Here is a 26,883-nt window from a genome sequence, read left to right as displayed (position 1 = left end):
ACCGTCAAGCAAACTAACATCAGTACTTTAAATCTGATGACTTGCAAGAGTTTTACACATTTATCCGTGAACCAGGTGGTGTTCTTAAGTCTTTAATTTCAGTGCCTTTATAAAACTTGTAATCAGTATCATAATCTACAACATGTGCAGCTGTTGTGCCTTTTTCTTTTTTTTTTTTTAACTCAGATCAGCTTTTGCATCATTTTACCTTGAGCTTAAAACATTTTCAACATTTTAGGAATGCAAATCTCTAGCAGTGAGTTTGTAAAAAGCTTTCCTTTTAACAGAACAGTAACACCGCTTTTAAACAATACAATTGTGACTTTAGCCATTTGCGTGCTCCGGAATAACAAACATGTCCATGTAGTGGCATAAACAAAGAAAATCCACTAGTACACTTTCTCTTACAGTTCAACTTTCAGTTTTGCAGAGCACATTGCCTCCCCAAGTTTGTTTTGGGCTATGCACACGTAAATCCCTGAGTCAGAGGGCGCCAGATCAGCCACAACCAAAGAGCAGAAGCCATCTTCATCCTGCTGCATCTTCACTCTGCTCGAGTCACACAACGGCTCCTCGTTATGAAGCCACTTCACCTCTGGCTGTGGGTAACCTGGGTTTTGGGGAAAACAATCTATTAGTGTGCAACGACATAACGTTGGCTATCAAAGGAGTTGAACAATGGAAATAGGAGGAACTTTTCAAATCTATGGCTTTATGCCTTAGGACAAACTTTATCTGGTCTCTACCAGTTCTTTAAATTATTTAATGGAACCTAAAACAAACAAAAAAAATACATTCAAATGCAGATTCAACCTTGTGAACAACAAAAACAGCCAAACTGGAGAAGTTGTACGCATAAAAACCCCTTGTAGCTTCTATTAGATTTAAGAGCAGCTTGATTAGTTGATCAACATCAGTGTGGCCACCTCTATAAAAGCAGGACGTTTGCAGGTTTGAATCCAACAAGTGTGTGTTAACACGAAGCCAACGGGGAAAGTTACTGCCAATCAATCTGGGAAAGAATATAAGGACATTTACAATTTAAAGTGAATCATTCGACTGTGAGGAAAAATTATTCACAATTAATCACCTTCAAGACAGTCACCCATTTTTCCAGGAAGAGGAAGCAAAATACCCAAAAAACTTCATCTCAGACTCCTCAGGCCTCAGTTAGCATGGTAAATGTTAACCATGTTAAAGGTTTTTATGTGTCATTATCTAGCAGGTACGTTTTTCGCTGCTTTTGCTCTTTAAAAACCCTTTTGGGTCACATCACCTTTGGCTCTTAGAATTATTTTATAATTTCTCAATCGAGTTAGGTAACAAGACAACCTGAATTACAGAACAACGGTTTGGGATCAAGAACTATAGGTTTCTATGTACATTACTCCAATGCCACAGCGAGAATACAGGTTCGTTGATGAAATTCAGATGCACTACTATCATTTTTTTTTTTTTTTGGGTTTAAAGTTGTTTTAAGTAGGTAGAGGTCTATTTGTGTCCTGGTCGTACTTTGCTTGACTCTCTTGTCAAAATCTCCCTCAGTTCCATGAAGAGGTTGTTTGGAGAAATGAAGCTCAGTTTGGAGAGCCTCTCTTCGAGAAAGAAAACCCTCAAACAATCCCTTTAAGACAGACCCTGGAACTGTATTAAATTACCCTGTTCTATCTAAATGGCAAATATGGTGGAACCTTTGACATCAGCGTTTAGCATCAAAGTACAAACCAAGGTGTCATTCTCCAGCTATTAAGTGTTTCAGTCATAGTTTTTGCTGTCTTTGTTCTTTAAAAATCGTTCTTACACCTACGAGTTCTCAGTACCATCAACCAGATTTGTCAACTACAGATTTTTTTTTTAGATTTGAGGAGTTTTAGTTTGGTTTTAGAATGGTAGAAAACAGCTTTTGTCCTGGCCTTGATTATACTAGCCCTTATCTCAACTGTAGTCAAATCCACCCTCAGTTTGTCCATAGACATTTTTTTGGGAGACAAAGCTCATTTCAGACAGTCTCATTAAAAAAAGGAGGATTCTGGAAAGAAATTGAATCACACCATTTAGCATTTGATTTTTATCACCAAAATACAGATTGTTTTAGGGGTCATCTTACTGCAGTTCAGTATCTCAGTGTTAGTTGTACTTCTTTTGCTATTTGACAACCTATTATGGATCTATGAAGAGCATCACTGTTTTGTCAGTACCATCAACCAGGCATGTTAGCTGAGCAGTCTCTCCCTTGGGAAGGGTGATGTCCTTCAACGCCTGCTGGAAGTGCGGCTCAGTCTGCAGCTGCTTGTCCAGCGACTGGATGGCCGCCTCTGCCTCACAGCTCCACACTGGCTCTGAAAGAGGGAGTGGATGATGGGAGAGAAAATAAAACCAGAACCATGCCTCAGTGATCACAGGACTGTAAACATGAAGTGACAGTCCTCAACTGTGAATCATTTGGCGTTTGTGAAGAGATCTGGGATGAAGGAAGGCATTGTGTCTGTTACCCTCTGAGGAGCTGCCAGAAAACTCCGGCCTGCTGTAGAGGTTAGCCATCCGGTTCAGGGCCAAAACAGCTTGGCCAGTTTTCTAGAGGGTGAAAGGAGCAATAGCAATGCATGACCAACACTACTCGCAGCAAGGCCTTTGGTTTGTTTTTGGACATTTGAATTAAAAAGTCTTCAGAGGAGACATCATTTGAGAATGCATCATCTGTCCAATTCTGGGCCTACCTTCCATTTGCGTCTCACTAGAAATCGCCTCATCTTCTCTTTATTCAGAGACTTGGTGGGTCTGCGGATCAGAGGGGTAAAAGAAGCCATCCAGGAGTGGGCAAGGGCCTCTGTACATGACAACCTGGACCTTTAGTCAAAAGTGGACAGAAAGTGAAAAGCAATGGTTGGCAGATGTTAGAGTGCAATGTTAGAGTCCATTATTCAATCATGCTCAAAGTAATCATTTAAACTGTTTTGTTATCACAGTATTATCTGGACAATGGACAATATTATCATTAGAAAACAGACCTTCTGTCTTTCTTCAGCAGGGATCTGATAAAGTCCTTTGCCTCATCAGAGATGTCTTCAAAACTTTCCGGATCAAACTCAAAGCTGGCTGCTGTCACCAGAGAGAAAGTCTCAGCATCATTGTTTCCCTGGAAGGGGGATTCTCCACTGAGCCTGCATGACAGATGGTGAAAAACAAGCTCAGGCAAACTCGCCTTGCAGGATAGTTTTTCTATGTGACCAACATTTCTACTCAGAAGAAAGTGAGTAGTTTTAAACTGATTATGCAAGATAATGTCCTTTCTCAGTATGGTCTGTTCCTGTTAAGACAGAACCAGCAGATGGTGCCAAATCTGCTTCAGTTTGGACATTTTGGATCCAGCATTATTATTATTTGTATCTTTTTTAGAAAACTGACTCAAATTCAAATAAGCACCATTTCAGTTCAGCTTACAAGATAAAGCAAATGACTCCGATGCTCCACATGTCTGTCTCTATTCCGACGGGCTCATAGTTGATCACCTCCGGAGCAACAAACTCTGGAGTGCCGTGCATCACCATCAGAGGTTTACCCCCCACTGCGGATTGAGAGAAGTGCATAACACAAATTAGGTTAGGACCTACTCCAACATACAGCATCATTCTCTTTAAACTCTACAGCTAAGGTGGAAGGATTTGCTAACAGGACATAAGTAGTCCAGTTTGCCAAAAGCCAAAGGTGCTCTGGTCAGAGGAGACCAAAGCGAACATTTTAGCCTACATGCAAAATGTTACATGTGGTAGAATTCAAGATTTATTTATAAAGCACATTTTTATAAATGCAGTTGACCACAGTCTTGTACAACTTGGAAAATATAAATGCCACACAATACCATCCCACATGGAAGTGGCAGCTTAATTCTGTGGGTTTGCTTTTCTTCAATAGGGTGAAAGAAGTTAAGTTGAAGGGGAGGTGAACACAGATTAATCCTTAAAGAAAACAAGCAAGAGCCTGCAAAAGATTTGAGACTGGGGTGGAGGTTCACCTTACAGAAGGTCAATGACCCTAAACATACTGCCAGCGTTTCAATGGAATGGTTTAGTTCAAAGCAAATTCTTCAGTTGATATGTCCCAGTCAAAGTCCAGTCCAAAATATATTTGAGTATCCATGGAAATACTTTAGAACTGCTTTTCAAGCCATATTTGCTTGAGCTATTTTACAAAAGAAGATATGTGCAAAGGTTTCAAGGCACTGTATATATGATAGCAAGATGATGTATTAATTATTTGTATCATGAATTTATTTATCTAATAGATAAATAGAAAGTTCCTACCAAAATAGTTTCATTTCTCACCTAAAGACTCATTAGGACTTAACTGCTGTTGTAGAGATCTACGAATTTGACACTCCCTGATTTTATCTTTGGCATGCAGTCAATGCTGTTACTCCTGAAGTTGCCAAGATATAGCATACCAAAAGTAGATGTCATTGTTAATGTGTTTTATTCCTATCAAGAACTAAAGAATCTTTGCCTAATTTTAGATTAGCTTTATTGAACTGTAACTGCAAACAAGTCTTCTTTTTTACCTGAAAAACAGATTATTGTGCCAATTTGCTTTCACAAAAACTAATTTATGATTTATGTCTTGGAAGATAAAGTGGACATTTATCTAAAGAAAACATCGGAATCTTCTTTCTATGTTTAGCACATTTACCTAGTTCACTGGCCAAGCCAAAGTCAATTATCTTGATCTGTGTGCCAGAGGTGTCCACACAGACGATGTTCTCTGGTTTGAGGTCCAGATGGATGATTTTCTGCTTGTGCACATATTGCATGCCCTCCAGGATCTGCTGCACATAGCGAGCGCTGGTGGGTTCTGTGTGCTCGAAGTTTTCATCTACGATGCGTTCAAAGAGTTCCCCCCCTGCGACACTGGGTAAACAGACAAAACCAACTCAGGGTCCTGGTGACTTGACTTCAGTGTGAAGCAGAAACTACCACCAGATCAAGATTGCTTACTACTCCATGACCATGGCCAACTCCGGACGGAGTTCATACGCGGCCAGACACTGGACTATCTTTGGGTGGTGAAGCTTGTTCATTATTTTAATCTCTTTGTGAGCTTCAGACTTGTCCTTGGAGGTCCTGGCACGGTAGAACTTAGCTGCAAACTCTTTGCCAGTCTCCTTGTGGGTCAGCCGGTACACCACTCCAAACTTTCCACTGGAATAATGAAAAAAAAGATCAAGAAGCAGTATGAATTGTCTTTGTTACACTGGAGAGTAAATACATGATTTAGTGTTACGGAGAAAGGGTTGGGGAAAAAACAAAATCTATGCTTACACCCCCAGCTTCTCATGCACATTATAGTGGTCCCTGACCCTGTGTTGGGTGTCAATAGTCACAGTCACATAAGAGTCAGGCTCATGTTTCTCTTCCTCTTTAAGCAAAAAACACACAAATACCAAGAGACAGTCAGTTTTCAAATTGAATAGACATTTTGTCCACCAACAGGACCAGCACATCACTTACTTGCAGCTGTCATCTTGATGGAAAGAGACTCCTGGCTCGGTTCGCTGGTACCTGCAAAGTTCCAGGCTCGAACTCTGAACTTGTACCGTCCGAGAGGCTCCAACCCTGAGCAAATTTGGTGTGAAGTGTTCTTACATCTGCTTATTTCAGTCCAGCTCCCAGGCTCTTTAGAGCCTTCTTGAAGGACTTCTACAATGTAACCCAACACAGCTGTGCCTCCATCGTAGCTGGGGCCTGTCCAGGACAGAACCAGGGATTGGGTCGAAACCCTGGAAGCAACAGGTTGGGATGATGGAGGAGTGGGCCGGTCTGAAAAGCAAAAAAATTTACTCTTATCTCTTATTTTTCATAACATTATGAGCACAACCAATCATATCCTTATTTAAGGTTAAACATTTACACCTCAAAGCTAAATTGTTATAAGAAGGAAAAATGGGCAGGTGTAAGGATATGAGTATGACAAAGGCCAAATACAGACAGATGGCTAACAGGGTCAGAGTGTCTCCAAAACTGCAGCTTTTGTGTTGTTTTCCTAGTCTGTTGTGGTTAGTATCCATTAGAAGTGGTCAGAGAAAGGACCAGTAGAGAACTGGTGTCAACAAGGCCCAGAACAACTCTGGCTCATATGGTCCTATCCAAGTAAGCTACTCCAAATCAAACTGCTGAAGAAGTTAATGCCTGTTCTGATAGAAAGGAGTTGGAATACTCTGTGTTGCTGTTTGCTGCACAAGGGGACCCCTTGTCTGCAACTGGAAGTGCCACCAACAGGCAGGCAAGCATCAGAACTGGACCAACAGAAGAAGGTGGTCTGGTCTGATAAATCACATAGCCAGGTACATTGCTTACCTGGGAAACACATTGTACCAGGATACTATGGGAATAAGTCAAGCCAGCTGAGGCAGTATGATGCTGTGGGCAATGTTTTGCTAGGAAACCATGGGTCCTGCCACCCATGGGGGTGTTACTTTGATGAACAACATGCTACCTTAGCAGTTGCAGATCATGCACACCCTTTCATATAAACTGTAATCTCCAATGGCTGGCAAATCTTTAAGCAGGATAACATATCCTGGCACAAAAAATAAATAAATAAATAAATAATCAGTATTGATTTGTGGAGCACTTTAGATGTTGACTTGACCTCCAAATTCCCCAGATCTCAAACCCATTCCGATCCATAGAGACCCCACCTTTCAAATTACTGTACTTAAAGGATTTGCTGTGAACATTTTGGAGCCAGATCCCACAGCACACCTTCAGGGGTCTATGGGAGTCCATACTTCAATTGGTCAGGGCTGTTTTGGCAGCAAAAGTGGGGAACAACACCTATTTTAAGCTTTTCATTCATTTTCATGGGCTGTCTTCATCTCTGCAGTACACACATATTCCTCACATGTGGGTATTTATTCACAAACTACATATCAATTGTCAAATCCCACCTATAACACTGAGTGACAGTGTGTGCTGAGCAGAGCCGTGCCTGTTCCGTACAATGACAGTGTAAGAGCCTGTGTCCTCTGGGACGGCCTCAGAGATCTCCAAACTGCTTTGGGTCCCTTCGCTCCTCACTGTCACCCGAGAACCTCCTGACACCACCTGGAGAAGAAAATATTTTAGAGGCTGAAGGCACAGTTATGGGTTCACTTACATTAACCGAGATGATAGCTGTTTTACTTTAGCTTTGTTGTAAATCCAGCAACAGGCCACAGGAAGAGAGCTGCACCTGAACTCACAGTGAAGCCGAGCTTGCTGACCCACACAAACCTCCACCTTCTCTGGTGGGTCTAGAAACTCTAGTGGAGGCCCTAAAATGAAAGTAAAATCAGCTTGTTTTTAAAATAAAGGCACCAAAATATATTTCAACAGGATTTGGAATTAAATGCTGGTAACTTTGATTGAATTTAGCTGCTTACTTGATGTAAAATTTCACACTTACCTTTGCTTGTGGGAGTTTTTGTTTGCAGTCTGCAGTCTCTGATAACTGTGAAGAATGAAGTAGGTGGACTTACAGATAGACCTCATGATAGGAGAATTTAAAGCCACCAACCAATCATGAGGCGGCAGCCATGATTGGTTGCAGGAGCAAACAATGCATGAAATGTATCAGAGTTGCATTTTTCTGACAAGTTGGGTAAATTTTACCTCCACTTGTGAGTATGACTTGTTAAAAGTAATTATTCAAAGGTTTGTTTTTTTAAGAAGGAAAAACAGAAATCACATTTGGTTGCATGTTTTAAAATAAAAAGGATTTTAATCAGGGTAAAGATAAGTTAATAATCTACCTTTATCTTTTTCTTTCCTGTGTTGCCAGTTCCCTACAGTGTTTTTGTGAGACTCTGATTTCAATGACACATCATTGCGCTGTTCATGGTTGCTTGATGTGGGGATTTCCTTTGGCCCGGCTCCTTTGTAAAGCACAGTGAAATGCATTTTGTGTAAACAATTCTCCTCAATAGGCGTGTACTGATTTGTACTGGTTCTACTGGTCCTTGTGTTTTTACCGTGCTCTTTAATTTGTAACAGAGCGCTGCTTGATGTCCTCCCAGCACTGTTTTCAGCCATGCAGGTATACTCTCCAGCATGTCCAGTTGAACACTGAGTCAGGGTCAGACTGGCAACACTATTTTTGAAGGAAGTCTTACTTGCAGTTACACCAATACCTAGGCAAAAAGAAATATATTCAAGAACTTAGCTGATAATTTTGTCTAACAGGTTCTGTCTTTATTTATTTGCTTGCATCATCCTCCTTATTTTTCGACACTATCTGGTTTTATTGCAGTAGCAAAATCTCATCACTGAAAAATGTAAAAAAATCCTTTCTTTACTTTGATTACATGTATTCATTGGGGGGAAAAATCCCATGGCAAGAAATAATTATTTTGCACAACACACTAGTACCAATAGGACAGCACTGATAAGGTGGAAGCAAACAGAGAAAGGGATCCTTGATGATTCCTCTTTGGACCATTTCTCCAGATTGCCCTGGGTTCTCTTTTATAAATCTCCTCTCTTCAGAGGTGTTCTGTAAGATTTAGGACCAGTAACTGAAAAAGTCAGAACTGACGGTTGATTTTGTGTCTGGTGAACCAATTCTGTGTTGATTTGAGGATATGCTTCAGATCATTACCCTTCTGAAAGATCAAATGACAATGCATTTTTACATATCTGGCAGAGGCCATAGAGTTCATGAAGCCACACACTAACAAGGTTTCCATGGCCTTTGGAAGAGAATCAGGCCCACAGCATCAGTGACCCTCCACCATACTTAACAGTGAGCACCAGGTGCCTTCCTTTTCATCTTTGTTTCATGCCAGACTGTTTGTGTGTCTGTTACTTAATTTTCAATTTCAAATTTTTATATAGTATATTTAAAATCAGAAAAGGTAAACAACAATCAAATGTCAAATGGGTAGCCACAGCCAAAACTAATGCACCACCATCTACATTTTAGTTTGAGTCACAGAACATTTACAAGAAACTTGCTGGTTGACCAGAATGTTCTCAAAAGTGTATGGTTATTTATCTGTGGTATTTCAGACGCGGACTTGTAACTATGGGAGTTTTTCAAGGTGTTTATGAGCTTTTCCCACACATGTATATAGGTAGATTGGTGTTGGAATATTTAACAGGGTGGGCAACGGGTGGTCACCAGTGGATGGGGGACCGTCTGTTAAAGTATGTATACGTATAGAAAAGAATGTAGGTGGTGGGGGTGTAGCATGTTAGATTAAAGCCGGGTTGGAATTTAGCTGTAAACACTTCTTTACAGACCTTACTGCTTCTCTTCTTTTGGTTTAAATCTTAACGTATCTGCTTTTAGTTTAGGTGTAAAGGCCAGACAGGAGGTACAGTGGGTTGGAGATATGGAGAGTCATAAATTCCTTTTCACATATGGCACTAATAAAGCAGAATTTGTTTTAAAGTGGGAATGGTTTGTCAAATGCAAATACAATTTCAATACTATTATTTTAATGTTTTAGGACGCTAACATGCCACATGCTGAAATACATCCAAGCTAACAAGATTTAGGGTCTTGTTAAATCACCATGTTGCATCCTATCTTCTTTTAGGAAGATTCTGTAAATGTTTAGGAACAGAGAAGACCAAATATTTATTCTTGAGTAATAAGTCTGAACTGCAGGCGTCTCTCATTTTAGTCGTGGACTCTTTTGCATCAAACAGCCATGGGGTTTTAACAAACGCAAGCTGTTATTTGACTTTAACTTGATGAAATAAGCGGAGCAGCACTGCAGTCTCTATGACAGATGTATGAGTTGTGCAATGGGTACAAATTGTGCAACAGAACCCTTATGAAATGTGAACAAATAAATAATTATTTAAATGATTCTCACTCTTTTTTAAATTAACTCAGGCACAGAAATGAATCAGATTTTAAAGGTCTGATTTAAGGTGCCCAAAAGTATTGACTCGTACTCGTACTCGTACTCGTACTCGTACTCGTAGTACAGCAGACTCAGCAGAGACGCCCAGACGTCCCTCTCTCCAGACACCTCCTCCAGCTCCTCCGGGGAAAGCCCAAGGCGTTCCCAGGCCAGCCGAGAGACATAGTCCCTCCAGCGTGTCCTGGGCCGTCACCTGGGCCTCCTACCGGTGAGACGTGCCTGGAACACCTCCCGAGGAAGGCGTCCAGGAGGCATCTGGTATAGATGCCCGAGCCACCTCAACTGGCTCCTCTCGATGTGGAGGAGTAGCGGCTCTACTCCGAGCCCCTCCCGGATGGCCGAGCTCCTCACCCTATCTCTAAGGGGCCCGGCCACCATACGGAGGAAGCTCATTTCTTGTATCCGGGATCTCGTTCTTTCGGTCATGACCCAAAGTTCATGGCCATAGGTGAGGGTAGGAATGTAGACCGACCGGTAAATCGAGAGCTTCGCTTTTCGGCTCAGCTCTCTCTTCACCACAACAGATCGGCACAGCGCCCCCATTACTGCGGCAGCTGCAGCAATCCGTCTGTCGATCTCCCGCTCCATTCTTCCCTCACTTGTGAACAAGACCCCGAGATACTTAAACTCCTCCACTTGAGGCAGGAACTCCCCTCCAACCTGAAGAGGACAAGCCACCCTTTTCCGGTCGAGTACCGTGGCCTCGGACTTGGAGGAGCTGATCTTCATCCCAGCCGCTTCACACTCGACTGCGAACCGCCACAGGGCATGCTGTAGGTCTTGGCTAGAGGGGGCCAGCAGGACCACGTCATCTGCAAAAAGAAGAGACGAAATCCTCTGGTCCCCAAACCAGACCCCCTCCGGCCCTTGGCTGCGTCTAGAAATCCTGTCCATAAAAGTTATGAACAGGATCGGTGACAAAGGGCAGCCCTGCCGGAGTCCAACATGCACTGGGAACAGGTCCGACTTAGTGCCGGCAATGCGAACCAAACTCCTGCTCCGCTTGTACAGGGACCGGATGGCCCCTAGTAAAGGGCCCCCGATTCCATACTCCTGGAGCACCCCCCACAGGGCATCACGAGGGACACAGTCGAATGCCTTCTCCAGGTCCACAAAACACATGTGAACTGGTTGGGCAAACTCCCATGAACCCTCGAGCACCCTGTAGAGGGTATAGAGCTGGTCCAGTGTTCCACGGCCGGGACGAAAACCACACTGCTCCTCCTGAAGCCGAGGTTCGACTATCGGTCGGACTCTCCTCTCCAATACCCTAGCATAGGCCTTACCAGGGAGGGTGAGGAGTGTGATCCCCCTGTAGTTCCCCAAAAGTATTGAACCTTTGAATTATGTCACATTTATCATATTACAATCACAAACCTCAGTGTATTTCATTGGCATTTCATGTGATAGACCAACACAAAATACAGCATAATCATAAGGTGCAATGAAAGTAATGCATTATTTTCAAACCTTTTCTAGCAATAACAAATTAAAAAGTGTTGTATTAAAAAGTGTTCCGCACCTTGTAAAACTACCTTTTGCAGCAGTTACAGCTGCAAATCTTTAGGGGTATGTCTCTGCCAGCTTTGTCATTATTTTAGGGTTGTTATCCTGCTTGAAAGTGAACCTCTGTCTCACTCAAGTCTCAAGTCTTTTGCAGCCTCTAACATAATTTATTTCTAGCATAGCCCTGTATTTAGTTCCATCCATCCTCCCATCAAATCTGGGAAGCTTCACTTCTAAGGAAAAGCATCCCCACAGCATGATGCTTCCACCTCCATGTTTCACCACTGTGTGTTCTGGGTGATGCACATTGTTAGGTTCCTCCACACATAGTTTGTTGCATGTAGACAACGGTTAAATTTTGGGCAAAGATTTCTTCTTTCCACTCCTCCATGAAGCAACATCCTGCCTGAGCCATAGATCTATGCAGGACCTCTTTTTACTAATAAGTAGTGCATCTAATTTTCAAGTAACAAAGTGAAGCAGACTAAATACGAGTCACACGAGTCACATTTTCAGATTTATAAACATTAACAATGTAAGCTTGCATGTTTTATTTGCATAGAATTGAAAATGTTTGGCTATTCTTGTTTTTCTGTTTGTTTTGTCATAATGTTTGCCATAAGAGGATTATGAAATTATTTTACTAGAAGCTGTTGGAATAAAGGTTTGAAACAGAAATGTTTTGGAGTTGTCTGAAGTTTTACCTGCTGCAGATGAACATCTCAGCTTGTTTCCTGTTAACATCCTTTTTGTGGTGCCCAGTCCATTCTCTTTCTGCTTCCCTCCCTGAGGCTTGAGGGCAAATCGGAAAGTTGACACGTACGTCTTCGGCTTCTTTTCATCCTTGTCCATCTTTTAGTCAGAACAATAAGTCACCGGCTGACTTTCAAACAGCTCCTCATCTGTAAGTCCTGCTCTTTTCCCGTGTGGGTTTTGGTCTGTTTCACTTACTTTATAAGCTGAGAGTGAAAGTTATGTGCAACTCTTCAAGTCTGTCTGTCTTTATACATCTTCTGGGGTCCTAACAGAGAGAGAGTCTGTTTTACCTCTGCCTCACAGTAGATGTGCAGGAAACAGGCAGATTTATCGGAAAGCCAATCAAAAACACAGATGTCCAGCCCCCGCTGGCCCTCTGTACTGAAAAAAGGGACGGAAAGAGTAAGAGAAGGAAATGTGTGGGTGAGAGAAAGCAGTCAATCTGAAAACATATAGAAGCAAAAAGATGGGGAAAGAATAAAGAAGAAAAAAAAAACAAGAGTATAGTTACCTCTAAAATGGTTCTTTCGTTTCAAATCATATCTCTGGTGTCAGCTTGTGTCTGCCATTGTACTTTTTGTCCTTCTACCTACTCCCTGTAAACACTCAACAAAGTGTTGCGTGAGTGAGGAAACAAGAAGAGCCAGTAGAACAACTCTCTCAGAGCATTCACTCTGCTGTGTGTCAGCAGATATCCACAAAAATCTAATAGGGCTTAGTTATTAGTTTGATCACGGGAATAAAAGTGGAGAGTTGGGATGTTGTGACCTCAAAGTTCTGCTGTGAACAATGGGCATTTATTGCAAATGTTATTCAAATGGCTGCGTTCAAGGTGTGTCTTAAGTTGTGCAGTGAACAGCCCTTTTGTTGTGAACATGTGTTGGCTACAGGCTACTTTTTATGTATTCTCAGTATTCAAATCAAAATTTGTTTAAAGCATCGTTGTGAAGTTGAAGAAAATGGATACATTTATATTTTAGCAAATAAAACCTGAAAAGTGTGATGAGTATTTGCATTAAGCTTCTTTACTCAGTTATCTCAGTAGAAATCCTGCTCTTCTGTGAAGGACTCAAAGGTTTGTTCAGGAAAATTAATCTGAATTAATTTGAGAAGCAGCCTAGAGGCCCATGGTTACTCTGGAGGGCCTGTAGACATCCCCAAGTGGGAGACTCTCATCAACATGACAACTCAGTCATACACTCCAGAAATCGGTCTTTTGCAAAAGTTTGCCACACGCCATCCAGAGGACAAAGCAAACCTGTGGAAGAAGATGAAAATATAATAACTTTTTTTGACCTACATGGAAAACATTACCTGTGTAAAACTAGGCTAGGCTGTGGGGATGCTTTTCTTCAGCAGGAACATGGAAGCTGGTCAAAGTTGATGGGAAGATGGATGGGCTTAATTACAGCCAAGAAGAAAACCTGTTAGAGGCTTCTGAGGGCTTGAAACTGAGGTGGAGGTTCACATCAATACATATCACCAGAGCTAAATATTGAATATAAATGCACGCCACATTCTTTCCTTTTTTATTTGCAAGAAAACAACAGAAAAGCATTAAATTCGATCCAAATATTTACTACATTGTTCTGGTTGTTTAAAACTTTAAAAAGTTGAAGTTTGTGGTTACATGACAAAATGCAAAAATATACAAGGGCTATGAATAATTTTGCAGGGGCAAATTACCTGTTTGTCCTTTTTTTATTAGCATAAACTGACGTGATGTATTTTCCTTTCACTTCATTTGTTGTACATGGAGGCTGACATGGCACAGCTAAATCTGACTGTAAAATTACAGTTAAAGTTTTCTGCATATACTTTTCTTTAGCTATTAAGTCCACTCATAACCTGTGTAAAAGTCTTGAGTCATCCCGTATTTCTTTATTCTATCTTCGAACAGACACCTTTTATTTTCTTACTGTGCTCGCAAATCAGTTATGTAGCATCAAATCAGATTGGCTTATTGAGTGTTTGATATTAAAGAGGGAAAAGAAAAAGAGTTGGCAATGATTCAGACAAGCCATAGCCTGACAGATGAATAACATGGGGCCATTATGTAACCCATTTGGGACCCATTTTTCAACCCATATGAAACCCATGTGGTAATGTTTGCAGTGTTCAAACTAAATAGTAAAATGTTTCATGGAAGGTAGAGTGTTTTAATAACTACCGATTAATTCAAAATAACAAGAAATACAGGCAACATTCATTTGCTGGTAATTTACTACAAAGACTATTTTTCCAGTGTAAAACTACAGCTAATGCTGCATTATAACTTCCGATAAATGTTTTGCTCACTGATGTTTGGAGCAAGATTTAAGAAATGTAGTTAAACAAAATATTTAAACTGCCTACTATGTGTGTGTGTAAGTGGTACTATGTAGCAGATGGCCATCGTTTTCTTCAGAAATCAAACATGCACCAAAAGCACGCTGATTGATGGAGCAGAGCCAGCTGAGGAATGATGAAGCCAAGATGAAATCATTTTTTGCAGCTCTGCACAGCATTGTAAAACCCTGGTTCTGCTCACTTTTAGACGCCTCATTACTCGGGCTCATATGTCTAAGCATATTAATACATATATAAGCAACAACAAACACAATCAAATCTTCTGGAGAAATCTGTTTATTTCAGGAAGAATCTCACATAAATACAAAGAGAAATATTCCACAGTTCATTTTATGTTCAAAAACGGGTTGTTGAAGTTTTCCCCTTTTTTTCTCTTTAGTTCAGGGATGATTAAAATGATTCTCTAAAGATAGTCATCTTTTTATTTATGTTTTGCAAAATAAAATAAACTGCATTAAAGTTTCCACGTGTTTCTCTTGTATATTGTTGATCCTTTGAAAGTTTGCATGTAATATTTATCGATCAGCAGTTTCTCCCTATCTCCCTGCCTACTGACAATACCATCAGAAATTTTTCTAATGGGCATCCAGAATTTTAGACTAAACTGCTTCTCCTGGGTGCTCCACTCAGATCTAATCAGTAATAATGGACAAATACACATGGACTAATTTATTGCCTCAAACTGTTTTGTGCTTTCACAAGATTTATTCTTATCACATAAAAATGTTCCAAAGTTTGGCCAATTCCTTTGGAATTCCAAACAGGAAAAGCTTTGCAGCGTGGGAAGGACAAACTTTCTGAACGCCGAGTACTCCAACTATGGTAATGATTTGACATCCTGTTCTCATGGAGTCCTTCAAAGACATGCCATATCTCTGTAAGTTATTATCTGTCTCATTTCCAGAAACTTGCTCTAAGGATTGAGGACTCCACAATAGTCCATCAGTCCAAAACAATGAAACAATAGGCAGACTTTATACATAAAGGATGTGTCCTTGTGTTTGGAAGGCTGTATAGGAACAGGGTGCACCCCCTTGTGGATGACCTTTCACCCTGGATGGCCATAGAGTGTAATGAGCAATGTTCTGGATAATACTATGCATTGTGAAATTACCTGATGCAGAGTAAGCTGTATAAATCTTAAATTATATTGTTTATAACTTGTGTAATTTTCTCTGCATGCAGTCAGATAAAACTTCAGAGAGGTGGCAGTAAGAAGATTCCAGACAAAACGAGTGTACACAAAGGATTTGTTTTCTTCCCATTAAATGAGTCTCACTACACACAACTTTGTGTTTGCCCTCTACTTTTTGGATTATAGTTCCTGAATTAGTTAAGAAGAAATCTGTTTAGTATTCAAATATTCCAGTGAAATTAAATCTGATATGACTGATTAGTTACCAGTCTTGCTAATGTACTCTTGCCCTTTGAACTTATGTGTATTTCTTCATGTTTACCACAGCATTGAATGTATTTTATTGGGATTTTAGGTGACAGGGCAACACAAAGTGGAGCATCATTGTGGAGTGGAAAAAAAACTAATGCAAGATTTTGAAACATTCAATAAAAATCTTACTCTACCCCTCCAAGTGAACATTCTGTTGAACCACCTTTTGCTGATTAGACAGAAGAGGTTATGTAGCTTGTAGCTGTACATGTGTACACATGTGGAGACTGGTCTTTTTGCAAAACAGCTCAAGTTCAGTCACATTGGATGAACATTGATTTTCAAGTTTTGCCACAGGTTCAGTGAGCTTCAGATTTCTATTAGTTAAACCTGGAAAATCTTGTGTCACTTTAGTTCCTCTTTATAATTTTGGTTTGCTTCATATTTGTCCACCACATAAAATCCTAATAAAATACATAGTTTAGGGGTGTGGCGAGGGTGGCACGGGGGTTATGTGCGTGACACATGCTCGGAGGACTAAGGCCTCCGTACAATGGAGGACTAAACATAGTTTAAACATAGTTTAAAGCTATAATGTAACAAAACATAGAGAAAAAATCTTTTAAACACTTGCGAGTCACTGTTGTCCAAGTAAGATATGAAAGCATCAGGACATAAAACTCAAAATCTGTGTCACAAAAACAGAAGATGCACAACGAAAGAAATGACACACACATGGGTAGAAACAGGTGTCAACATCTGGGATGAGACTGATAGAAGTAGCTAAAGGAAATGGGATTTAAACTAGAGATACCCAGTGTAAATCATTAATGCCTAAACAGAAGGAAACAGGGTTCTATTGGGCTAAACAGAGGCAGTCATGGTCTGCACATTATCCAATGAAAGTGGGATTCTGTGATGAATCCTGGATCAGCACTGGCCAAGGAGATGATGCTATAATGGTTTAGTGTGTTAATGGAAAAAACAAATACACCCTAATAAAATCACTTAACAAGGAGAACGGACAGTCGGTGCGGCTGCCACAGTAATGAGGGCGCTGTGCCGGTCCGTTGTGGTGAAGAGAGAGCTGAGCCGAAAAGCGAAGCTCTCAATTTACTGGTCGGTCTACGTTCCTAACCTCACCTATGGCCATGAACTTTGGGTCATGACCGAAAGAACGAGATCCTGGATACAAGCGGCTGAAATGAGCTTCCTCCGTAGGGTGGCCGGGCACTCCCTTAGAGATAGGGTGAGGAGCTCAGCCATCCGGGAGGGGCTCGGAGTAGAGCCGCTGCTCCTCCACATCGAGAGGAGCCAGTTGAGGTGGCTGGGGCATCTATACCAGATGCCTCCTGGACGCCTTCCTCGGGAGGTGTTCCAGGCACGTCCCACCGGGAGGAGGCCCAGGGGACGGCCCAGGACACGCTGGAGGGACTATGTCTCTCCCTGCTGGCCTGGGAACGCCTTGGGCTCCCCTTGGAGGAGCTGGAAGAGGTGTCTGGGGAGAGGGACGTCTGGGCGTCTCTGCTGAGTCTGCTGCCCCCGCGACCCGGTCCCGGATAAAGCGGAAGACGACGAGTACGAGTACGAGAGGATACAACTAAACCAGTCTCTCAGTCTGCCACTCCTGCTGTAAACAGGAAAACACAAGCTTTTTATAGCCCTTCACAGACTGGGGAAGTAGTTCACAACATGGAGGTCTTAGGTAAACAATCATATCAGAAAGGCACATTTCTACAGTCAGTATTAAAATGGGGCTACATGTCAGCTAACAGAGCAGGACAGATTACCTTAACAGTAAATAGACAGATGCACAGCAGGTGACAATATCAACTGTTTAAAATACATTTAAAGATTACAAAGTTTTTCTTCAGGATTATAAGGGATCTGTTTATTGAGCAAAGAGTCTGACAATGTCTCCAGAAAACAGTCTCCAAAAATGATGGAACCCGAAAAAATGGTGAGCGACAAAACTACAAGCAGTTCTCTCTTGTACTGTATGAGCATGTTGATACTGATGAAAAATATTGTTTTCAATAGTGCGGTTCATTATTGTTTTTTGTTTTTATTATTTTATGATTGTTTCTTGAACTAAACAAATAGAAATATGTGTGATTAATTAATACAATTGCCATACTGTTTTTTGGGCTGTTTTAGATGTCCAGGATGTTAAGCTGTTCGATAAAACAACTTTGCTTCATATCTATAATTCTGTTTGTTACAAAGTAACAAAGTGCTGTTTATATTTTTCTTGCCAGATGTTGTAGCCCCCTCTCAGACTGTTGTGTCTGGCTTAAGCTCTGAGAAAACAGTAGGAAAACTGAGGAGATTGAAGCAAAAACATATCTGAAGAACAGAGAAAACTCAGGCATGCCTGGCGCTAACTCAGATGGAGACTGCTGTGCTCAGGCTGGAGGCTTCTATTCTTTTCCAGACTGTTGGAGTCGGACTAGGTTTTCTGCAGCTACTCAGGAGCCAAATGCCGGAGAAAAGGTTTAAGCTGTGACAGAGAGAAACTGTTATGCTGTGTGTTATGCTTCATTCTATGGTGAACTCAATTTCCAGTCTCTGTTTATTAAAACCTGGAAGGGCGGATAAATTACTCAGAACTCTGGAAGATCTAAAGAGATTTTGTAAAGAGGTATTTGTTAATTTTTCTAAATATTTAGCATAAGATTAAGCCACTGCAATAAATAAATATGCTTTTATTCAAACGCCTTTTACACATCTTTACTAGGGGTAGATTTGCCTGCATTTCCTTTCAGCATTAACATCAACACAGAGTCAAAGGTGGCAAGAGTCCTGATGGCTCTGCTCAAAGTAACATAACATTTTATAAAAAGAGAAACAAAATGGCTAAAATGTGTGGAAAACCGAAATCAAATGAGCAGCAACAAAGAAATATACAAAACAGCTAAATTAGCAATTCAAATTAAGCTAGATCATGGATAGGGCTATGTACAGGTCCTTCTCAAAATATTAGCATATTGTGATAAAGTTCATTATTTTCCATAATGTCATGATGAAAATTTAACAGTCATATATTTTAGATTCATTGCACACTAACTGAAATATTTCAGGTCTTTTATTGTCTTAATACGGATGATTTTGGCATACAGCTCATGAAAACCCAAAATTCCTATCTCACAAAATTAGCATATTTCATCCGACCAATGAAAGAAAAGTGTTTTTAATACAAAAAACGTCAACCTTCAAATAATCATGTACAGTTATGCACTCAATACTTGGTCGGGAATCCTTTGGCAGAAATGACTGCTTCAATGCGGCGTGGCATGGAGGCAATCAGCCTGTGGCACTGCTGAGGTCTTATGGAGGCCCAGGATGCTTCGATAGCGGCCTTTAGCTCATCCAGAGTGTTGGGTCTTGAGTCTCTCAACGTTCTCTTCACAATATCCCACAGATTCTCTATGGGGTTCAGGTCAGGAGAGTTGGCAGGCCAATTGAGCACAGTGATACCATGGTCAGTAAACCATTTACCAGTGGTTTTGGCACTGTGAGCAGGTGCCAGGTCGTGCTGAAAAATGAAATTTCATCTCCATAAAGCTTTTCAGCAGATGGAAGCATGAAGTGCTCCAAAATCTCCTGATAGCTAGCTGCATTGACCCTGCCCTTGATAAAACACAGTGGACCAACACCAGCAGCTGACACGGCACCCCAGACCATCGCTGACTGTGGGTACTTGACACTGGACTTCTGGCATTTTGGCATTTCCTTCTCTCCAGTCTTCCTCCAGACTCTGGCACCTTGATTTCCGAATGACATGCAGAATTTGCTTTCATCCGAAAAAAGTACTTTGGACCACTGAGCAACAGTCCAGTGCTGCTTCTCTGTAGCCCAGGTCAGGCGCTTCTGCCGCTGTTTCTGGTTCAAAAGTGGCTTGACCTGGGGAATGCGGCACCTGTAGCCCATTTCCTGCACACGCCAGTGCACGGTGGCTCTGGATGTTTCTACTCCAGACTCAGTCAACTGGTTCCGCAGGTCCCCCAAGGTCTGGAATCGGCCCTTCTCCACAATCTTCCTCAGGGTCCGGTCACCTCTTCTCGTTGTGCGGCGTTTTCTGCCACACATTTTCCTTCCCACAGACTTCCCACTGAGGTGCCTTGATACAGCACTCTGGGAACAGCCTATTCGTTCAGAAATTTCTTTCTGTGTCTTACCCTCTTGCTTGAGGGTGTCAATAGTGGCCTTCTGGACAGCAGTCAGGTCGGCAGTCTTACCCATGATTGGGGTTTTGAGTGATGAACCAGGCTGGGAGTTTTAAAGGCCTCAGGAATCTTTTGCAGGTGTTTAGAGTTAACTCGTTGATTCAGATGATTAGGTTCATAGTTCGTTTAGAGACCCTTTTAATGATATGCTAATTTTGTGAGATAGGAATTTTGGGTTTTCATGAGCTGTATGCCAAAATCATCCGTATTAAGACAATAAAAGAGCTGAAATATTTCAGTTAGTGTGCAATGAATCTAAAATATATGAATGTTAAATTTTCATCATGACATTATGGAAAATAATGAACTTTATCACAATATGCAAATGTTTTGAGAAGGACCTGTAATTTAGATAGTCTGAGACATGAGATAATTGTTTTTTTTGGCAAAGGTTTTTCACTTGCACCTCATTAAATAGGAAATTGTGTGGTCCCCAGTGCCTCAACATTTTGCCATTTATGGAAGGCTACCACCAGCTGCTAAGATTAACTTTTCTAGTTCACCTCTCGTTCAGCCTTGTGTGCTGCTACAATGCAAATGTATTAAAAGTAACTCTGCCTTTTGATCTGATACCTCAGTTTAAATGTATTCAAACCACCGCTCATTTTCTTATAGCTGAATGATTCATTTTAGAATAACTTTGAGAGCCCAGACTGTGAGCTGTTGTCACGCTTCCACAGAGGAACATATAAAGCTTTTCTTTTATTTCCATTTAAGCGTAAGCATTTTCCATAAATCTCCTAGTTTCACAATGTGTTCTTTCTGCAGCATCAAATGTTGGTTCATTTTCTTCAATGCTATCTTCTTGGTGAGTACTGCGAATAATTTTACTTTTCAAGGGTTGTGTTAGGAGATGTGCTGGTCAAATTGATTGATATATCAAACAATTATAAAAAACTAATATCTGCAAGTATTGAAGAAAAAGATTAATTAGCAGGAAGAAAGGAAGAACTGTATTTTTTTAAGTGACATGAATATCATAGAGTCTGCATGGTGGAGATGTTGGTAACACTGTTGCCTTGCAGCAGGAAGTTTCTGGGTTTGACTCCTGGGCGGGGGTCTTTCTGCATGGAGTTTGCATGTTCTACCCATGCAAGCGTGGGTTCTATCCGAGTACTCTGGCTTCCTCCCACAATCCAAAAACATGACTCTTAGATTAATTGGTCTCTCTAAATGGCCCTTAGGTATGAGTGAGTGTAGCATGGTTGTTTGTCCTGTGTGTCTTTGTGTTGCCCTGTGGCGACCTGTCCAGGGTGTACCCTGCCTTTCAACTGTAGACAACTGGAGATAGGCACCAGCTCCACTGCGACTTTGTACAAAAGAAGCAGGTATAGAGAATTGATGGATGAATGTATTTTACATATTACAGGTGAAAGTATAACAATGCACCAAATGTCTACTAAGGGCTGTATAGAAAGCAACACGTATTTTTATATCAATCAGTAGTTTATTATAAAAGATTAAAAAAATTTCCCAGGTCTCATGGTTTTCTATAAATGAACCAAGGAAAGGGAAAGAATCCACAAAATACAAAATATAGACAGTGTTACTTGTTCTCTTCATGGTCAGGTAAACTGACAGAGACAATGATTAATAAAAAAGTCCCAAATGATTACCTTGAAGACAATGTGCAGGCCTGTGTAGTGTCTGATTACACATTGGGTCTTGAGGCTTAGGTGAGGCTTGGAGCGCCTTTCTAAGCTAAAGCTATATGCTGAGAGGGACCAGAATAGTAAGGTGTGAATGCCTGAACGAATGATTTTAAACACCTAAAACATGAGCCTGTAGAAAAGACTTTGCTTAAAATAGCAAAGGGATATAAGCATGAGATTCCTCCAGATTAGTGCACCAATTTGTAATTTTGATATGGGCTTAAAATAATATCCTCATATGTTAAACTAAGTCCCTGTCAAACAGAGTCCACCCTGGAGACATTCCACATTGGTGGGTTACCATAAACTGCTAAGAATACACTTCACCTCTCCCCTGTTTTATATTTGATTTCAGTGTAATTTTGGACAATTTAATATATAGGTCCCTGATTATCTCTGTATGCAGGCGGAAGAACTGGGATCATTTGGTTTCATGTGTTTATATGAACACTGCTGTGTAGCAAGATTTTTCTATAAGTATTCTTAAATTCTTTGAACTGAGAACAAATTTTATAATTCATTAAGGTTTTACTCAACCAAAAGAGAGATCAACCTTTTAAGATTGCATTAGATGTCTTTCTATATAAAGTACAGACCAAAAGTTTGGAGACACCTTCTCATTCAAAGAGTTGTCTTTATTTTCATGACTATGAATATTGTAGCTTCACACTGAAGGCATCAAAACTATTAATTAACACATGTGGAATTATATAGTGAACAAAAAAGTGTGAAAACTGAAATTATGTCTTATATTCTAGGTTCTTCAAAGTAGCCACCTTTTGCTTTGATTACTGCTCCGCACACTCTTGGCATTCTGTTGATGAGCTTCAAGAGGTAGTCACCTGAAATGGTTTTCCAACAGTCTTGAAGGAGATCCTAGAGATGCTTAGCACTTGTTGGCCCTTTTGGCTTCACTCTGCAGTCCAGCTCACCCCAAACCATCTCGATTGGGTTCAGGTCCGGTGACTGTGGAGGCCAGGACATCTGGTGCAGCACCCCATCACTCTCCTTCTTGGTCAAACAGCCCTTACACAGCCTGGAGGTGTGTTTGGGGTCATTGTCCTGTTGAAAAATAAATGATGCTCCAACTAAACGCAAACCGGATGGAATAGCATGCTGCTGCAAGATGCTGTGGTAGCCATGCTGGTTCAGTATGCCTTCAATTTGGAATAAATCCCCAACAGTGTCACCAGCAAAGCACCCCCACACCATCACACCTCCTCCTCCATGCTTCACGGTGGGAACCAGGCATGTACAGTCCATCCGTTCACCTCTTCTGCGCCACACAAAGACACGGTGGTTGGAACCAAAGATCTCAAACTTGGACTCATCAGACCAAAGCACAGATTTCCACTGGTCTAATGTCCATTCCTTGTGTTCTTTAGCCCAAACAAGTCTCTTCTGCTTGTTGCCTGTCCTCAGCAGTGGTTTCCTAGCAGCTATTTTACCATGAAGGCCTGATTCACACAGTCTCCTCTTAACAGTTGTTCTAGAGATGTTTCTGCTGCTAGAACTCTGTGTTTTGCCTAATTCATCAATTTAGTAGATCTTAGTGAGATTAACAATACATTTTATTCTTCATTCAATTGATTACTTTTTTGTTCTTTTTCTTTTAATCTTTAGATGAAGTAGTAATTTTAGCGTTGATTCGAAATATATTTTAAATCCTAAGAGATATGCAAAAGAAAGCTCTTGATTCTTCTGTTTATATCATAGAGATTGCTCAATGGAAAGGTAAAAGAATTCAACCTTCTGAATGATTTTTGATAGATTATGAGACTGACTGGTTTATGAGTGTCAATACATCTCTAATATTGCCACAGCAGTGTTCTTATGTGTTTCATTTTGTCCTTCAGGTATCTGGGGTTGCCCTCATCACAATTGGAGCTCTCCAGTACTCGACCTACTCACAGATTGGCACGTTTGCAGGGAGCGGCATGTCCAAAATCGCCATCGTCCTGATTGCAGTGGGCGTCACCATCGCCCTTGTGTCCCTTCTGGGACATCTTGGGGCGTTCCTGAATAAGTCCTCCATAGTGGCTAGTGTATGTACTGAATGTCCCCAAATAGGTTTGAGACTGTGTCCTTTAAATGTGACTAAAGTTTAACCAAGGATGATTAATTTCTCTCTTTTTCTTGGCGGATTAGTTCATCTGCATCCTGATAATCATCATCCTTTTGGAGATATTTACAGGAGCTGCCTTTTATATACTTCGCAGCAGGGTGAGGCACTTAAATCCTTCCTGCAGAAAATGTTTTGACAGTAAAGTACAAAAAAATGAAGGGTGTATCTGAAGGTTTAAAAAATATGATATTACCTTTAATAAAGTGCTTGTGCCATCGTGGATTTGTTTTAATTACATTTTTTCTGCAGACTGCTCTTCTGCAGATGAACAGCGGCATCAACACCCAAGCTCGGAGAGTGGTCCACCAGTACAGCCCGAAGGACAGACACGCCATGAACAGAATCCAGGAAAAGGTGATAAAAAATTCTTGAAAGGCTGAAGAGAAAGATATGTGTACAACAACAGAGATAGCAACACAATGATTCCTGGTGTATTCCAAATTAAAACTATAAACTAATACCTCTATGACTAAAATGTCACTCAGCTATTTTCAAAATGAATCTTTTAATAGAAACTATTACCAGGAGCTGGACCAAGTACAGATCTTGTGAAAAATGTACATGCACTTATAATCTGAATGTGAGAAATCAGTTTTAGTCTTTTAATGATTTATTCATTTATTTAAGCTGTTCTTTTTGCAGGGTTGACAGATTGTACATATTTGACTAATGTTACAAAGAAGTATTGGGTGCACAAGTGCGACTTTATTGTGAATTTTCTCAAATCCACATATGACTGAAATAATACATACATGTACAAATATATTCATCTTGAACACACATTTCTTGTAGCCATCAATACGCTTCTGCCACTACCATGCTTGACAGCTAGTACAATGTTCCTAGGTTTAACACTTTCTTCTTGACTTCTCAATAGAGCATTGTGACCAAATAGCTCAATCTTTCTTGTCTGACAAGAAAATGTTTTGGTTTGTTCCTGTCAGCAATGACAAAGTTTCATTTTTAATTTGAAGATGTTGATTTTGCAACAGGACCTTCTTTCTTGATCAACTATCTTACATAGTGTCTAGTGCCATTGTGGGTATTTACACTGGTTTTCTAGTAGTTGGGTCGTTCCTGAACATAACCATCGATTTCCATTCATCTGAGGAAGACCGTTTGGATCAGATGGTTGAAACTTGGACCAAATTTCATGTTCCAGCAGGACAAGGATTTCACACACATCAAAACTGGTTTTGAAATGAAGTTAACAAACCAACGTTAAGCTTCTGAAATTGCCAGTGCCAACTTCTGATCTCAATCTAATTGAAAAAACGTATCTACTAAACTGGATCCGTCCAGGAAACCAGTTTAAATAAGCTCTTTCGTTTCTCCCGAGAAAAGTAGTTAAATATCCCACAAGATTTGAGCTAGAAGTTTATTGAGGGCTAAGAAACTTTATGCTCAAGGTGCACTCTGCTTAAGGACATTTTACAAAATATCACGGATGTGGGTATTGTATGTTTAATATTGATCCCATGTGGATTAGAGAGAATCCACAAAAAAATTGTTTGTTGTATTATTAGTCCACCCTTGAAAATTGGTCCAAATGTATCTTTAAAACCCCCAAATTATAGTATACAGCAATTATGAGTGTATGTAAAGGTGGATGTTTCTTTTCTTTCTTTCTTTCTTTCTTTCTTCTTAAAACTAACAAAATATAATTTAGCCACCTGAAACTTCCTTTAAGAAGCTCTGATGTAACTTCTAACTGCTAAACTTAACCTTTTTAACTTTTGCTGCAGTTCAGCTGCTGTGGTGCCGACTCTTACACTGACTGGTCCAGAAGTGTGGGCTGGAAAAACCATGATGCTGTGCCAGATTCCTGCTGCCTGAAGAAAGGAAAAGGCTGTGGACACGACAAGGATAAAGCGCACAAAAAGGTCTGCTCTGCTGAGATATTTTACTTTAAGAGTCTTAACACATTTCTGAGGATAAACAGCTCAGCTCTCCGTTTTCTTTCTCAGGGATGTATCTCAGCTATAAAGCACTTTCTGTTGAATAATCTGGTGTGGGTCGGTAGTGTTTGCATTGCTCTTGGAATCACAGAGGTAAACTGCTTTTAATTTTAACATGACTTCAGGCACCTTCAATTATGTTGCTTAAGTATAAATACTTTCCTACTTAAGCAAATTCAAAGTTGGTGTTATTATTTGTAAGCAACGTTTTAGCAATGCAAAATTATTTTATTCACTGAATCTAACTCAAACTTTTATCCATTGCAGGTGTTTGGAGTGTTAGTCGGCGTGTGTCTTTGTCTGGACATTAAAAAAAAAAACTATGAGAATATCAACTAATCTACTATCTCAGCCATCCTTACATATCAACAAACAAATAAATTTGTGTGAACATCATATGTTTTTTTCTTTCTATATCATCTGATTTATGAAATGCTGGGAAAAAAAAGGCACAATCCACAAATATATCGTCTTTGCAATATCGGGTTGTTGAAAATTTATATCGCAAAGGACTGTTTGGAGAGCAATAATTGTTGGCTAATATGTTTCCAATGTTTTGAACTTGAATTGCACATGCTTATGTAATATTTAGTCAGTTAGACAGAGTCTCCTGGCAGCAGATGCTCACGCTAGACACAGAAGACATTGCCCAAAATGCTAAACGTCACAGAGTATAGGAGGCATAGGCATAAATCGCAACTGAAATCAGTCAGTCAGTCAGTCATTTTCTACCGCTTATTCCATAGTGGGTCGCGGGGAAGCTGGTGCCCATCTCCAGCAGTCTACGGGTGAGAGGCAGGGTACACCCAGGACAGGTTGCCAGTCCATCGCAGGGCAACACAAACAACCACGCACACACTCATTCATACACCTAAGGGCAATTTAGAGTGACCAATTAACCTAACAGGCATGTCTTTGGACTGTGGGAGGAAGCTGGAGTACCCGGTAAGAACCCACGCATGCACGGGGAGAACATGCAAACTCCATGCAGAAAGACCCCTGGCCGGGAATCGAACCAAG

At 40.7% G+C, this 26,883-nt stretch overlaps 2 protein-coding genes across 5 annotated transcripts; one reads left to right on the top strand and one right to left on the bottom strand.

Annotated features, from left to right (window-relative positions):
* Window positions 1–76: 76 nt before the first annotated feature.
* LOC124875168 (myosin light chain kinase, smooth muscle-like) lies at window positions 77–12,521 on the bottom strand. The gene is made up of 16 exons (XM_047377112.1): window positions 12,115–12,521; window positions 8,003–8,161; window positions 7,784–7,906; window positions 7,438–7,482; window positions 7,176–7,306; window positions 6,941–7,097; window positions 5,502–5,810; window positions 5,313–5,409; window positions 4,989–5,192; window positions 4,684–4,901; window positions 3,442–3,565; window positions 3,009–3,161; window positions 2,718–2,847; window positions 2,493–2,574; window positions 2,199–2,339; window positions 77–610 (listed from the first exon to the last, which is right to left on the bottom strand). Exons 1-16 carry the CDS (start codon window positions 12,260–12,262, stop codon window positions 405–407), a joined length of 2,427 nt encoding a protein of 808 aa, XP_047233068.1. The 5' UTR covers window positions 12,263–12,521; the 3' UTR covers window positions 77–404.
* Window positions 12,522–17,633: 5,112 nt separating this feature from the next.
* On the top strand, window positions 17,634–26,259 carry LOC124875490 (CD63 antigen-like). Of its 4 annotated transcripts, XM_047377695.1 has the most exons (8): window positions 17,634–17,862; window positions 18,161–18,395; window positions 23,637–23,825; window positions 23,929–24,003; window positions 24,155–24,259; window positions 25,651–25,788; window positions 25,873–25,956; window positions 26,131–26,259. In XM_047377695.1, the coding sequence occupies exons 2-8, from the start codon at window positions 18,273–18,275 to the stop codon at window positions 26,200–26,202; spliced, it is 786 nt and encodes a 261-aa protein (XP_047233651.1). In that variant the 5' UTR covers window positions 17,634–17,862; window positions 18,161–18,272; the 3' UTR covers window positions 26,203–26,259. The 4 variants fall into 4 exon arrangements, with proteins under 4 accessions (XP_047233651.1, XP_047233653.1, XP_047233652.1 ...); XM_047377697.1 differs by lacking the exon at window positions 18,161–18,395 and having other exon boundaries at window positions 17,637–17,862; XM_047377696.1 differs by lacking the exons at window positions 17,634–17,862; window positions 18,161–18,395 and adding an exon at window positions 20,520–20,846.
* The last annotated feature ends 624 nt before the right edge of the window (window positions 26,260–26,883 follow it).

The sequence above is a fragment of the Girardinichthys multiradiatus genome, chromosome 10 (assembly GCF_021462225.1).
Source record: "Girardinichthys multiradiatus isolate DD_20200921_A chromosome 10, DD_fGirMul_XY1, whole genome shotgun sequence".
NCBI classification, from domain to species: Eukaryota; Metazoa; Chordata; class Actinopteri; order Cyprinodontiformes; family Goodeidae; genus Girardinichthys; species Girardinichthys multiradiatus.
This window is presented reverse-complemented; position numbering and strand designations above follow the sequence as displayed.